This window comes from Mustelus asterias, chromosome 6 (genome assembly GCF_964213995.1).
Source record: "Mustelus asterias chromosome 6, sMusAst1.hap1.1, whole genome shotgun sequence".
In the NCBI taxonomy this organism is placed as follows: domain Eukaryota; kingdom Metazoa; phylum Chordata; class Chondrichthyes; order Carcharhiniformes; family Triakidae; genus Mustelus; species Mustelus asterias.
Window position 1 is genome coordinate 74176693 of NC_135806.1, and position 12961 is coordinate 74189653.

Genomic DNA, 12961 nt, shown 5'->3' on the forward strand with positions numbered 1-12961 from the left:
AGGGGGACCCATCAGGAGGCCTCCAATGACCCAACACCAGCAATCTTTGTTGGAGAGAGCAGTGGATACACATTCCTTCAATGAGGGGAGTTGGGGGGTTGTGTTCACTGATATCCATGGCGGGAGGGAAGGGGAGTCATCAATTTCATTTTGAGATTGGGTCGCCCGATTTCTGTGAAGCTGGGCTTGGCGGAGTGTTTCAGACCTGCCTCGCTTAGAACCAGTGCAAAACTCGCCTCTCTGCCAAAAAATGAATAAGTGTGGGAAAATCGCAATCCGATTAATGCCGGTTTGTCCCCCCCCCTTCATGATACCCCTGCTCCCCATATGACCCCCACCCCTTCATGGTACACCGGTTTTGGGAAAATTCTGTCAAACATTTCGAGTTCTCTTTCTTCATTTCTGAAGAAGGATCCTGTGTCAATTGGGATTTTCAGTCAGCAGTATGGGCAGCCCATGTTGGCCTGGACCTGGATCCACTCCCCGCCATTGCCACAGGACCATGTTACTGAAGGCAGTTAAATCTTGTAAAAGCATCAAACCTATCAAGATGATAAATCCCTGTAGAAATGTGCTTGTATTCAATAAATAGTCCAAGCAGGGTAAAGACCATACTTTTAATGCTTGGTTCTATTTCCTAGAGGGGTGTACAAATATAAAACCAGTTCACAATGCATAGACTTAACGAATCTTTTCCAACATATTGCTAATCACAGCCACTGGTACACTTCTTCCTGAAGAGAGAAATCACGGGAATGGGATCCACACTGGATCCTGGCTTGGATTTTTACTTGAATCCACAAAGAGGAGGTCAGTGAATTTGTTGAACATTTATAGAAATACATAGAATCTACAACTTGCAATCAGGCCTTCCGCTCAACCAGTCCATGTTGATTAGGTTAATTAGGTTCATTGGCCATGCTAAATTCTCCCTCAGTGTATCCAGAATGTGGCAACTAGGAGATTTTCACGGTAACTTCATTGCAATGTTAATATAAACCTACTTGTGACATTAATAAATAAACTTGATATTTACCTTCCATGCAAGCAAATATACCTAATCATAATTACCCTTCCTATTTCCATTTTCATTTATCCTCTGTTCTTTTATCCACCACTCCTATTTCTATTGTTAAAATTTCCTGCGGACACAACTCTCTGTGTGAAGAGATTGCACTTGCATATTGATAAGCAAGAGTGTGGAAGGTTATTACGGGTAGGCAGGAATGTGAAGTTAAGATTAAAATCAGATCAGCATGATCTTACTGCATGGTGCAGGAGAGGCTGAAGGGTGGGTGGCCTACTTCTGCTCTTCTTAATTGGTGTGTTTGTATCCAAAATTTGTTACATTTTAATCTTGTATCTTTGACCTCTGTATTAAACCCATAAAATACTAAAAACTATTTGCTTCGTTCTAGCCTCTGTCATTCTTATTTAATTTTAAGCACTTCACTCCTGTTGGCATACAGTCAATTCACTCTGATAGAAAGGTCCAAATTTTCCTTATTATTTTTATTTCCTCACATTAGACAGCATCCTCATGAATCTGTGTTGTACATTGTCTGGTATTTCAATACCCTCCCTACAGTGAAGAGCACAATAAGCTACGGTAGTCTAACAGAGGTCCATTAAGCCTTAACATAGCCCCATCATGACTGAGACAATTATTGTACATATTTATCAGGACAGATGCTTGTGCGTGTTTTGATGTTGTAGCATTTCCATCAGAATAGACCAATAATTATTTTTTTCCTGCAAGTTCAGTGTTCACAATAAAGTAGCAAAGGAACAAGCAAATCAGAAAAAATATGATTTCTTTCAAATTCAAAACCTAGATTTCATTAGCAAAATCATTAAGGAGTACAACTAACACATGTTCTGAATTTAGTTCAATTTTATTACAGCAATGAGCTGATACACATCCTTTATTACACTATATGATTGCTTTGTTCTTGAATTATGTATTTTGTTCACAAAAAATTCACTCAAAACAGTAGTACATTTTTTAATTAATTTAAAGCGGTGTAAGGTTATATTTTAGTCTCTCTGTTCCTATGATCTATAAGCAGCACCACCTCTGGGCATCCTTGGATGAGCTCCGTGATAATGCTGTGGTCCAGGATAACGAGGCAGACCTGGCAATTGGCCAGGTCCTCTTGGTCCTGGTGGTCGAGTCACAGCAACTCGCGGTGGAGCAGCAAGCCTCATCCCTCTTCCATTGGGTGGATGGGCACCATGAGCCGATGACTCATTCAAAGAATTAACTCCATTTGGTTTCTTATCCACATCACCTCCTGGTGCTCTTTGGTTGGCTGAATAATAAATAGGAAGACAAATTTCGTGTTTGTTTACTTTTTAAAAGCCTTTCTCTGCCTGGAAAGAACGGGTTATTAAACTAAACTTAAAATGATTAATTGTACAAATATCCATCTAAAACAATAGCAACAAGACTTCTATATCAACACCCTATCCTAATTCCACTTAACTAAGACATACTATGGAATCTTTTATATCGTGATGTGAAGATGCCGGCGTTGGACTGGGGTAAACACAGTAAGAAGTCTCACAACACCAGGTTAAAGTCCAACAGGTTTATTTGGTAGCATATACCATGGTATTTGCTACCAAATAAACCTGTTGGACTTTAACCTGGTGCTGTAAGACTTCTTACTCTTTTATATCTACAGATATAAACTGTAAATGCCAGTGTAAATGCAAATATATTCATATTCAGAGAAACAGAGGCTCATTTTTCCCTTCACCCTTTGAAACCAGGAGAAAACTGCCAGTTCTTCAGTGAGTGAGTGAGTGATCCACTTTGTCAAATTATTGCTCAGGTGTTGAAGGTGAAACTGACCTCCAGAGATACTCACAGGGATTTTCCGACATTGTAGGGAAATTAAAAATGGCTGTTCTTTAGGACAAAAGTCACATATCTAATATTCAATGTAAACCCTTTGTGCCTACTCAAATCAATGCTCTAACGTTGCCAAGTCAATACTGAAGAGCTTCCCCATTGTATCTCAACATTCCAGATTTCTGGATGACGGTTCATGGATTGCAAATCAGATGTGAGAATTGGATGCTGGCAGCTCACAGATTTCATGTGAGACTCCGTTCTACTTTTGGTTGTATGACAAATGAGGTGCAAGCGTTCTGCTGACCTAGAATAGGACTCCTCTAAGGATATCTCTAATTAGAGATAGGTGCCCAGATTTTCACCGAGTTGGATCAATATGGGAACCTGACTCTGCAATTCCTGCCCCCTTTCCCGTTCCTAGCAAGTTTGGACACAATGCAAGTAGCGAGCTTGCACACAGCATTCCTGTCTTTGCCAGTTCTATTGCAGGGGTAGACAGTTCAAACCTCCTACCACCCCCACAATTTCTGTGGAATCAGGAATCCTTCCATAAGTTGAAGTGGTCAAAGAATCTCAGAAGAGTCAGGAATCATGTGGAAAACCCAGTTCAAATTGGGACAAACCAAAAAAAGCCATCTGTTCCTGGAATTCTTTGCTTAACAGGCCATTTGTTTTGAAGTAGAAAAAAATCTGTTCTTTCAGTTTCAAGCTGTGATGGTGCAATTTGACAGCTGAACCCATTATGAATATTTGGCTGAGTTTCAGCAGCAGTTGTGCATATGTCTTGATTGTAGTTTTACATAAAGAATCATCTGTCTTTGATGTAGCAAATGAATAAATAGAACCATAGAAAGGTTATGGCACAGAAAGAGGCCTTTCTGCCCATTGAGTCTGCTCTGGCTAAAAAAGAGGAAAAAAGAAACTAGCCATTCAGTTTAGTCTCACTTCCCAGCACTTGGCCTATAGTCTTGAAAGTTACAGCACTTCAGGTGTAGATCCAGGTACCTTTTAAATGAGTTGAGCATTTCAGCTTCAACCACCAATTCGGGCAGCAAATTCCGGACACTCACCAACCACCGGGTGAAAAACATTTTTCTCATGTCCCCTCTAATCCTTCGACCAATCACCTTAAATCCATGCCCCCTGTTAATTGATCCCTCCACCAGAGGAAACAGGGCTTTCCTGCCTACCCTATTTAGGCATAATTTTGTACCTAATTGGGGTTACCTCTTAGCCTCCTCTGTTCTAAGAGAAACAACCCCGCCTATCCAATCTTTCCTCAACATTGCAACTTTCAAGCTCTGGCAACATTCTTATAAATCCCCTCTGTACTCTCTCCAAAACGATTATGTTCTTCTTGTAATGTGGTGATCAGAAGTGTACATAAAATTGCAACAGTGGCCTAACCAGTGTTCTACACAGCCCCAACATTACATTCCTACTTTTTATTCAATGCCTCATCCAATAAAGGAAAGCATTCCATATTATTTCTTTCTTGCCTTGTACACCTGTCCTGCCACCTTCAGGAGCCTGTGGACATGCACTCCAAGGTCTCTTATTTCCACTACTTATCTCAATATTATAATTTGCTGAAAGTCTGAGCTTCATGTGCACTTAGGAAGTTTTTGACCATCGCAGTTGAGGAATTTTTGTTTTGTTTTCTACTCATGTAAGTATCTGAAGATGACAGGAAATCGAATGACAGAAAATAATTTAACGTTTCAATGTTGTTCACAATTTAGGGAGGACTAATACTTGGATTGTTGAGCTCCCATGAAGGAAGTCTTTGTGAATTATTTTTCCACATTGTTAGGTAGAAGCTGTAGTGGGCTGACCAGGTTCTGACATCCATATTCTCCAGAGGCAGGAGCAAGAATCGCAACAAAGCTTCTATATTAAAGTAAGACAAACAATGAAGGGATTGGAAATAAATTGACCATAGTAAACTGGGCTGAGCTGTTAATGGGTAAACCAATGGATAAACACCAGACAGTGAGCAAATAAGTTTTTTGATAATTTGAAAAAGAATCAGAGGGGGCATGAGGAGAATTTGATTTTTAAAAAAGGCATTGGAAATTTGCAGCCTGAAAGAGTGGCAGAAATAGATTCAACTTTAACATTCAAAAGAGAAATGAATAAAGATAATGCATGTAGCGCTACGGGGCAAGAACAATAATTGCATTAACTTGATAGCTCTTTCAAAGACTATGCCCTGACAAAATGGGTTGAATGGCTTCTGAGGGGGAATAATACCCATAGTAATAATTATGGAGGAGAATAGTAACCATATTAATAACTGTGTCCACTGAAAAGGTTAAAAGAGATAAAACACAAAAGCCTGCACAATGTTTAACTGCAGAATAGTCAGCAGCTAGTTCCAGACACCTGACTTTCAGACAAGAAAGGAGGAAATATTGTTCATGTCTCATACTGAGAGAGGCCATTAAACTAGGCAATTGGAAAGGGGAGTTGATTTGTGTTCTAACATTCAGACATAGCTGGGATGTTTAAAGACAGTTGAAAACAATACTCAATTGATGCAATTAAAATCTCATGCTGATTGGATATTATAATTAAGCAAGTGTAAGGTGATCGTGGTTTTAAAAACTGTACTTTATAGACGATGTAACCTTAATGAATGAATGTGAGTGCATAGAGATAACTCCCAGACTTGTATTTACTTGTAATCAAATTTGAATTATAATTGCTTGTGCATTTCTGAATTTCACACTCTGATTTGTCTGAATGACTTAAATCAGAGTCCTGTGGTGCTGCAGTTGTCAATAAATCATCTTGAAATCACTCTGTGACTTTGTCTGGCTACTTGAGGGAACGATAGTTTTAAATACAACAAGAAAACCATTGTGACAACCCAATAACAGTTTCCTTCTGTGCTGTTTGATCCTATAACTTCATGACTTACAGGGCCAAAAGTTATTTAATCGTACATAATGGAAGGAGCAAAGTACACGCCGATGCAAAATCACAGAGCAGGAAACAATATTCAGCATCTTTTTATTTCTCATCTGAATTCATTTTTTCGTACCTTTCTGCATGGAATTCTGCAATTCCTCCATCTGATCTGCTGCAGCTGTGGCATTCCGTTTGTTTCTCTTTTTATTTTCATCACTTTGCTATCAATAATTCCAACAAAAATAAATTAATTCTCTTTTTAGTGTGACGAAAGAAGGGATAAATATTATTAAATTCAAATATTCCTAAGCATCATTAAAGGGAATATCATGTTCGAGGAATATTTGACAATTTTTTCACAGAAAAGAATTGGGATTAGGTTTGACTGCATTATATTAAACTGAAGAGTTCATCCAGATTCAGAATCCTTCTTACAGTTGCTGCAATGAAGAAGTATCAACGTTTTCTTGAGGCAGCTTTGATGAGTGTTTTCCACAATAGCCAAGTGCAATTAGTAATCTGTCTTCCACTTCAGACTACCAGTAATCCATTGAGACATTGACAGGACTTCTGTTGAAGTCAGAGGGAAAGGCCTCCCATTCATGGAGACTGAGGAAATATACAGAGAAATTTAGGCTGGAGTTTATGGGCCCCTCTGGGGGTAGGGGGGTTGGCAGATGGGGGCAGGATTATAAAATTGGATGGCATGTTATGGGTGCCATTCCTGGCACCTACTCAATCTCCCCTCTGCAATTTTACCATTGGCTGGGGAAGTGTTGAGAGGTCTGTCCACCTGTGGGCCAATTGAGGCCCTTTAGTGGCTAATTAATGGCCACTTAAGAGCCCCTTCCCACCGCCATTGGGATTTTAGCTGTGCCTGGAGAGGGCCACGGCAAGTGTGCAATCCCACAGGTTTCACTAGTCGGGATGGTGGCCAGTCAAGACGGGGCATGCCTTCTTTATGGACTCCCTGTGGCCACTGAAGGACCCCCCCACCCCGTCTTCCCAACCCTGTGTTTCTCCACTGCTTTCATTTTTGTCCCTCCAGTCTTTGAAAACAGTCGAGCATCACATCAGAACTCATTTTAAGTTTAAAAGTCAAGGTTTTTTTTTAAATGACCAATAAACACGTTCTCTTTCTCTCTCTTACACACACACACACACACACATACACACACATTCTAGAATATAATAAGAAATAGGAGGGAGAAAGTCTCTTTTCCAAATCCTTCGGTCCTACTTGCTGAATGAGCAAAGTGGAAACTCCAGGCATAATAAAATATCACTCTGACTCCATTCCCCAGAAGACTGTTGATCTTGTAAGAGAAGGCAGAGGTTACTTTTGAAATTCTGAAGTTATAGACCGCTTTCTCTTTCCAATGAGTTCCTTTGTATGAAAATGAGCTAGAGGCACAGAATTTCTGTTACAAGCAGAATATCACAATGTATCCAAGAAGATTGCAGTAGAAATTAATGAAAGGAAACATAGAAAAGTGTCTTCTCTCAGTCAACCACTGCTGAGCCACTCTGACGATAAATTATAGTGACAATGGGCGACTGAAACATGCTGTGAAGTGTATTCTTTTAGTCATTTTTGTAATACTTAGGCACATAGGGTACTTCTATAAAACATACTATTTCTTTGATAAGCTGAATACCTACATTTTGTAGTTTCTTCTTTAATTCCAAATTTGCAGCCTTATATGATTCGGAGGTTGTCTGAAGATAATAGATAGCCAAACTGCAAATGAACAACATTTATGTCATGGTTGATTTCTTTAATCTAACAGTAATCTGCATCGCAACAGTAAACCATGTAAAATGTAAAACAGTCTCATCAAAGGTCTCTGCATGTCTGGAAGGCATATCACAAATGTAGGCATTCAAATTGCCCCATGGGATTTTATCATTCATTGAAATAAATACTTGAACAACAGATTTATAAATCTATCTGTACTTTTCTCATGATCACATCATAAAGCTATGTAGGTGATCTTATTCAAAATCAATGACACCAGGGCTCTTTAATAAACAATTATTCCCAAGTGTATATGTATGGAATTACATAAGACAGCCACATCTATAATTTTCTTCTTATGGCACCCTTTTTAATTTTCATTGCTTCTGTTAACTTTCACCACTCTTCATCTGTTGAAGTTCTATACCAGGCTATGATTGTTAGTTACCAGTGATATCTTGTCCAAGTCAGCAAGTTATCTATGAGCCATAGCAATGTCAGTAAATTGTTCAGTAACAGGATACAATGCAAATAAGACCAATACAATCCTCATTCGAAAAATATAAACTTGCAGCAGGGACACTGGGCTAGTGATCGAGGACATTTTTGCTTCCTTACCAATGGACATTGACGACAACTGTAGCTTCCCTACTGCCAACTACATAAGATCACCTAATTCACCACAAACAAGTGCTCAAACCTGGCACCTCTTGATGTATATAACTGTTGCCTTAACAGCTGAGTCACAAAAGAACTCCCTTTAAGGGGATTTATTAAAACAGACTTCAGAAGCTATAAATAGAAAATTTCAGAAATACTTGGAAACATTTATGGATGATAGAAGTGCCAAGAGACAAGAGGCACCAATTCTTTAAAACACAAAAGTTTAAGCTAAAATACTTACACCATGAGTAAAATGAAAGACAGAATCAAACCAGGATTGGTTGCAGCAGTGAAAACTTTCCCGAACCATGCTGGAAAGTCATTATCCAGAGTTTCTTGGATGACATCAAACATTCTTTCTTTCCCACTGTCAAATAGAAGTTAATAGCATTTAGCAATTATATTTGATTTAAATTTGCTATGATGCTTGCTGTGAACTTAAGTTAAAAGTTGATGGTATTAAAAGTTCCCTTGATGGTTCATTTTGTAAGGCTGCTTACCCTAAACTTCTCCTGATCTACCCTAAACTTCTCCTGATCTCCTTAGCTATAGCTTGCAGAGTTGTTGGATAAGTAGTGTGTGAAAGGCAGTTTTTAACCATTTGCATGGTTCCTCTGGGAATTCAGCTGATCTCCCTCCAGAAAACCCCCTGTAGTTGAGAATTCTGATTAATTCTAAATACTCAACATGAGGATAATTAGCAGGTAATGTTTAAATATGTGGTTTAAGAATAATACAAAATATTTAAGTAACATATTAATAATGTCTCAAAGAAATTCATTTGTAACATGCCAGTAAAATGAAAGATGTATTCATGAAAGATACCAGCACAAGTCAGGCACAAATTATGCAACAAAGTAAATTACCCATGCACATCCAGGTCAGGGGACAATGCCAAAAGATAAAGATTCCTTCATTTGGTATTAGAGCCGGTTTAAACTGGTTAGAGAAATACTGAATCATAAAAAGCCATTTTTGGGAGAGAACTTCTGTAAAATGGACAGACGAATGACAGATCAATATTTGAAGGTGTCAGACTATAATTGATTGAAGGACATGCCATTGTTAGATTGACAGAACAGTGAATGAATGAAATTGCTTTCAATTAAGTGCTGGGCTGAATAATCTGATAACAAAAAGTACAACCATTTTGCTTTTTGGCATGAAATTGGAGATCTTTTGAGAATGCCTCAAAGCTAATTTGCTGTGCAGGTGAAATCAGAGATCTTCCTTTCAGCCGAAAGAAATTTGTCTTGTCTTAATTGTATGTCTGAATATTTTTAATTTGTAATGTTTTTGATTCTAACATTTCAATGTTTTAATAAAACTAGTTTAATTGAAGAATTTCATTGAACTGAATAAACTTTTCCTTGCCTTTGTGAAATGAAATGTTTAATGAAAATATTTAGTCTTTAAATTAATTAGGCCACCTAAAAGAATTTCCCACAACACCCCTTAACAAATTCTATATGAGTGTGTAACTTAATAGACCAGAAGTCCTAGATTTTGTTTTAATCTATTCTGAGTGAGTCAATTTCAGCGGCACATAGCTTCAGAACTTGAGGAGTGCTGACTGCAAAACTTTCAGCTTCTTCTCTTGATTGCTGTGGCCCCTGCTAGAAAATGTGTGCGTGTAGATCACAAGTGAGAATATAATTAGATAATTGGTCAATTTCTAAGCAATGGGTTATTCACCTAAATGGACCGCAATCAAAAGACGGTGGTATTGAGACAATGGTGTAAACTGCAGGCAGTGTCGACAGGAACAAGATGATCAGCAACATGGCCATGTAGAAGTTATTAGATCTTGAAGCCTTGAACACACGCTCATGTGGAACATTAGTGCACATGACTGCCCAACACTGCAGATACATGGAGGCCAGAAGACGTAGAACATTGATAGCTGGAAGACACGGAGCATAAAAGGCACCCATCCTGAGGAAAACATATAGGAATTATTGCTTTACATCCTATATTACAAAGATAAGGAGATGTTCAAGTTATGTCTCTACAATTATAAATTAAACTCAACTAGGGAATTCCTTCTGCTTAACTAATTTTGCATTAATGCTGTTGAGGATGGATTCATGAGGACAAACATAAACAAATAGTGGCTTGAATTCTCTGACCTCACCCGCAGCTGGGATTCTCCAGTCCCACTGCAGTGAATGGAAATTTAGCTGAGCACCAAATTCTCTGTTTCTGCTGGCAGCAGTAGCAAGGTGAAAGAGATCACTGAGACCCGGACGATATTTTGAATAGAAATTGGCATAATAAAATGCAATTATCTGTTCTTATTGATTGATTTGAAAATGTTTCTGTTTCCTATGAGGTAGCTATAGGAACATAGGAACAGAAGTAGGCCACTCAGCCTGTTAAGCCTGCTCTGCCATTTAATACAATCATGGTTGTCTTTTACACCCACTGTCCTCATAACCCTTTATGTTATTGTTAATCAGAAATCTATTAATCTCTGCTTTAAACAAACTCAATGACTGAGCTTCCACACCTCCTGGGGTAGAGAATTCCAAAGATCTACAACTCTCTGTATAAAGAAATTTCTCCTCACCTTGGTCCTAAGTCGCTTCCCTCTTATTTTGAAATTGTGCCCCCTGGTTCTGGACTCCTCAACCAAGGGAAACATCTTACCTGCTTCTACCCTTTCTATTCCTTTAAAGATTTTGTAAGTTTCAATCAGACCACGTGTCATTCTTCAAAACTCTAGAGAATGCAGGCTCAGTTTGCCCAAACTCAATTCATAAGACAATCCTACCATCCCCAGAATAAGACTGGTGAATCGTCACTGCACTGCCTCCAAGGCAGTAATATCCTTTCTGTGGTAAGTCGACCAAAGCTGCACACACCACTCCAGGTGCGATCTAATCAAGTTTCTATACAATTGAAGCAAGACCTCACTATTCCTGTATTCAAATCCTCTTGCAATAAAGGCTAATATTTTAAGATACATATGATATATTTTTGTACTTCCCAGTCAAAACTGCTGGGAAACTTTCTGATATCGGTAATTTCTCTTTGCTGATTTGCTAAATTAAAGATTGATATGTTCATTCAGCATATCTTACACATTGCAGTGACAATGGTTGGCAGTAATAGTTGGATATTCAAGTCGTAAATATATGCCAATTGAGTTATTACCACTAGGAGATAGAATGGAAAACAACATTAGGAATTTCCTCAAACATTTTTCTGTTTGGCTATGATTACAATATTTGTAGGATCAGCAAAATCCTAAGTAGAGGTATAAGCTCAACAATGGTAACTAGTCTAGTTGTGTTCATTTTAAAAGGCAATAACGGAGTGGGAGTCTGTTCTCCAGGAAACTTTGATAGTGGTGTTGAGTTCGAGTGCTAACTCATTAGCATCATCTACCTGAGCACTGGTAGAGGAAATGTGCTAAGTAGGGAAACAATAGTTTGTTCCACGTTTATTGACCACTCTGTCAGACAGACCAGCTTTTTTTTAAATTCTTCGTTAGGAATGTGAAAATGTTTAGTTAAATATCAGAAAGTTTAATCCTATCTGAAAAGTACAAGTATTGATATCTTTTACAATATGAAGACAGTTAAAATTTGTTCAGCATTAGAATAAGGACCTTTCCATTTTTCCACCTTATTATTAGTAAACAAATAAGACATTTCTTTTGTTGCTTCCCTCATCACACACAGCAAATCCAAAAAAATAAATCAGGTAAAGAAGCTATCGTCCAAGAATTGGGAAAGGCAAATATCATCCAAACAGTTCACTCTCATCTATTGTTTCATAATATAATAACTTATTAAAAATGTTGGTGTATGTTGACTGATATCAATTCCACCAAAATTTCTCTCCTGACAATCATAATAAGGTATTAAGGGTAGCTGTAGAGGGCGGCACAGTGGCACATGTTAGAATGTAACCGATGATAGCATCGGATCTGTTGTAGTGTGACCAATGGTAACAAGCTGTAAGGGTCAGCTGACCCAATAAACTATGTAACCAATGACAAAATGATGTGAGGATCAGCTGATCAGCTGACTCAGTATAAAGAAGAACCTGTTGGGAATTGTTAAATTGCTTGGAATGGCCCTGGGTGAGGCCTCAAGTGTTGGAGTAATGATGTTTCTTTATTAAACCTTTCTCTTTGATTTATAAGTTGGAGTAAGTTTTGTTACATTTTATTGTCTACACCTGAAGAGTTCCTTCTGGAGGATCGACAGCAAAGTGGTTAGCACTGCTGCCTCACGGCACCAGGGACCCGGGTTCGATTCCTGGCTTGGGTCACTGTCTGTGTGGAGTCTGCACGTTCTCCCCACGTCTGTGTGGGTTTCCTTCAAGTGCTCCGGTTTCCTCCCACAGTCCAAAAGATGTGCTGGTTAGGTGCATTAGCCATGCTAAGTTTTCCCTCATGCTAAATTCTCCTCAGTGTACCTGAACAGGTGCTGGAGTGTGGGGACTGGGGGATTTTCATAATAACTTCAATGCAATGTTAGTGTAAGCCTACTTGTGACAGATAAGATAAGCAAACTACACAGAGAATAGATAGTCATGGACATAAAATTCTACAGCACAGCAAGAGGCCCTGTGCCCCATTGTGTCTGCACCGGCCATCATGCAATTATCTATTCTAATCCCATTTTCCAGCACTTGGTCCATAGCCTTGTATGCTATGGCATTTCAAGTATTCATCTAAATGCGTCTCAAATGTTGTGAAGGTTCCCACCTCTACCACCCTCTCAGGCAGTGAGCTCCAGATTCCCACCACCCTCTGGGGATGGAGTATGAGGGGA

At 38.8% G+C, this 12961-nt stretch overlaps 1 protein-coding gene across 2 annotated transcripts in view; it reads right to left on the reverse strand.

Annotated features, from left to right (window-relative positions):
* Positions 1 to 605: 605 nt before the first annotated feature.
* Positions 606 to 12961, reverse strand: part of LOC144494935 (transmembrane channel-like protein 1) — a 107421-nt gene continuing 95065 nt past the window's right edge. For both annotated transcript variants that reach the window (XM_078214559.1, XM_078214558.1), the window contains 5 exons: positions 9870 to 10109; positions 8416 to 8541; positions 7436 to 7514; positions 5907 to 5994; positions 606 to 2312 (listed from right to left, as the gene is read on the reverse strand). In XM_078214559.1, coding sequence (XP_078070685.1) covers positions 2053 to 2312; positions 5907 to 5994; positions 7436 to 7514; positions 8416 to 8541; positions 9870 to 10109 — 793 coding nt within the window. In that variant the 3' untranslated portion in view covers positions 606 to 2052. The remainder of the gene's footprint in view (positions 2313 to 5906; positions 5995 to 7435; positions 7515 to 8415; positions 8542 to 9869; positions 10110 to 12961) is intronic.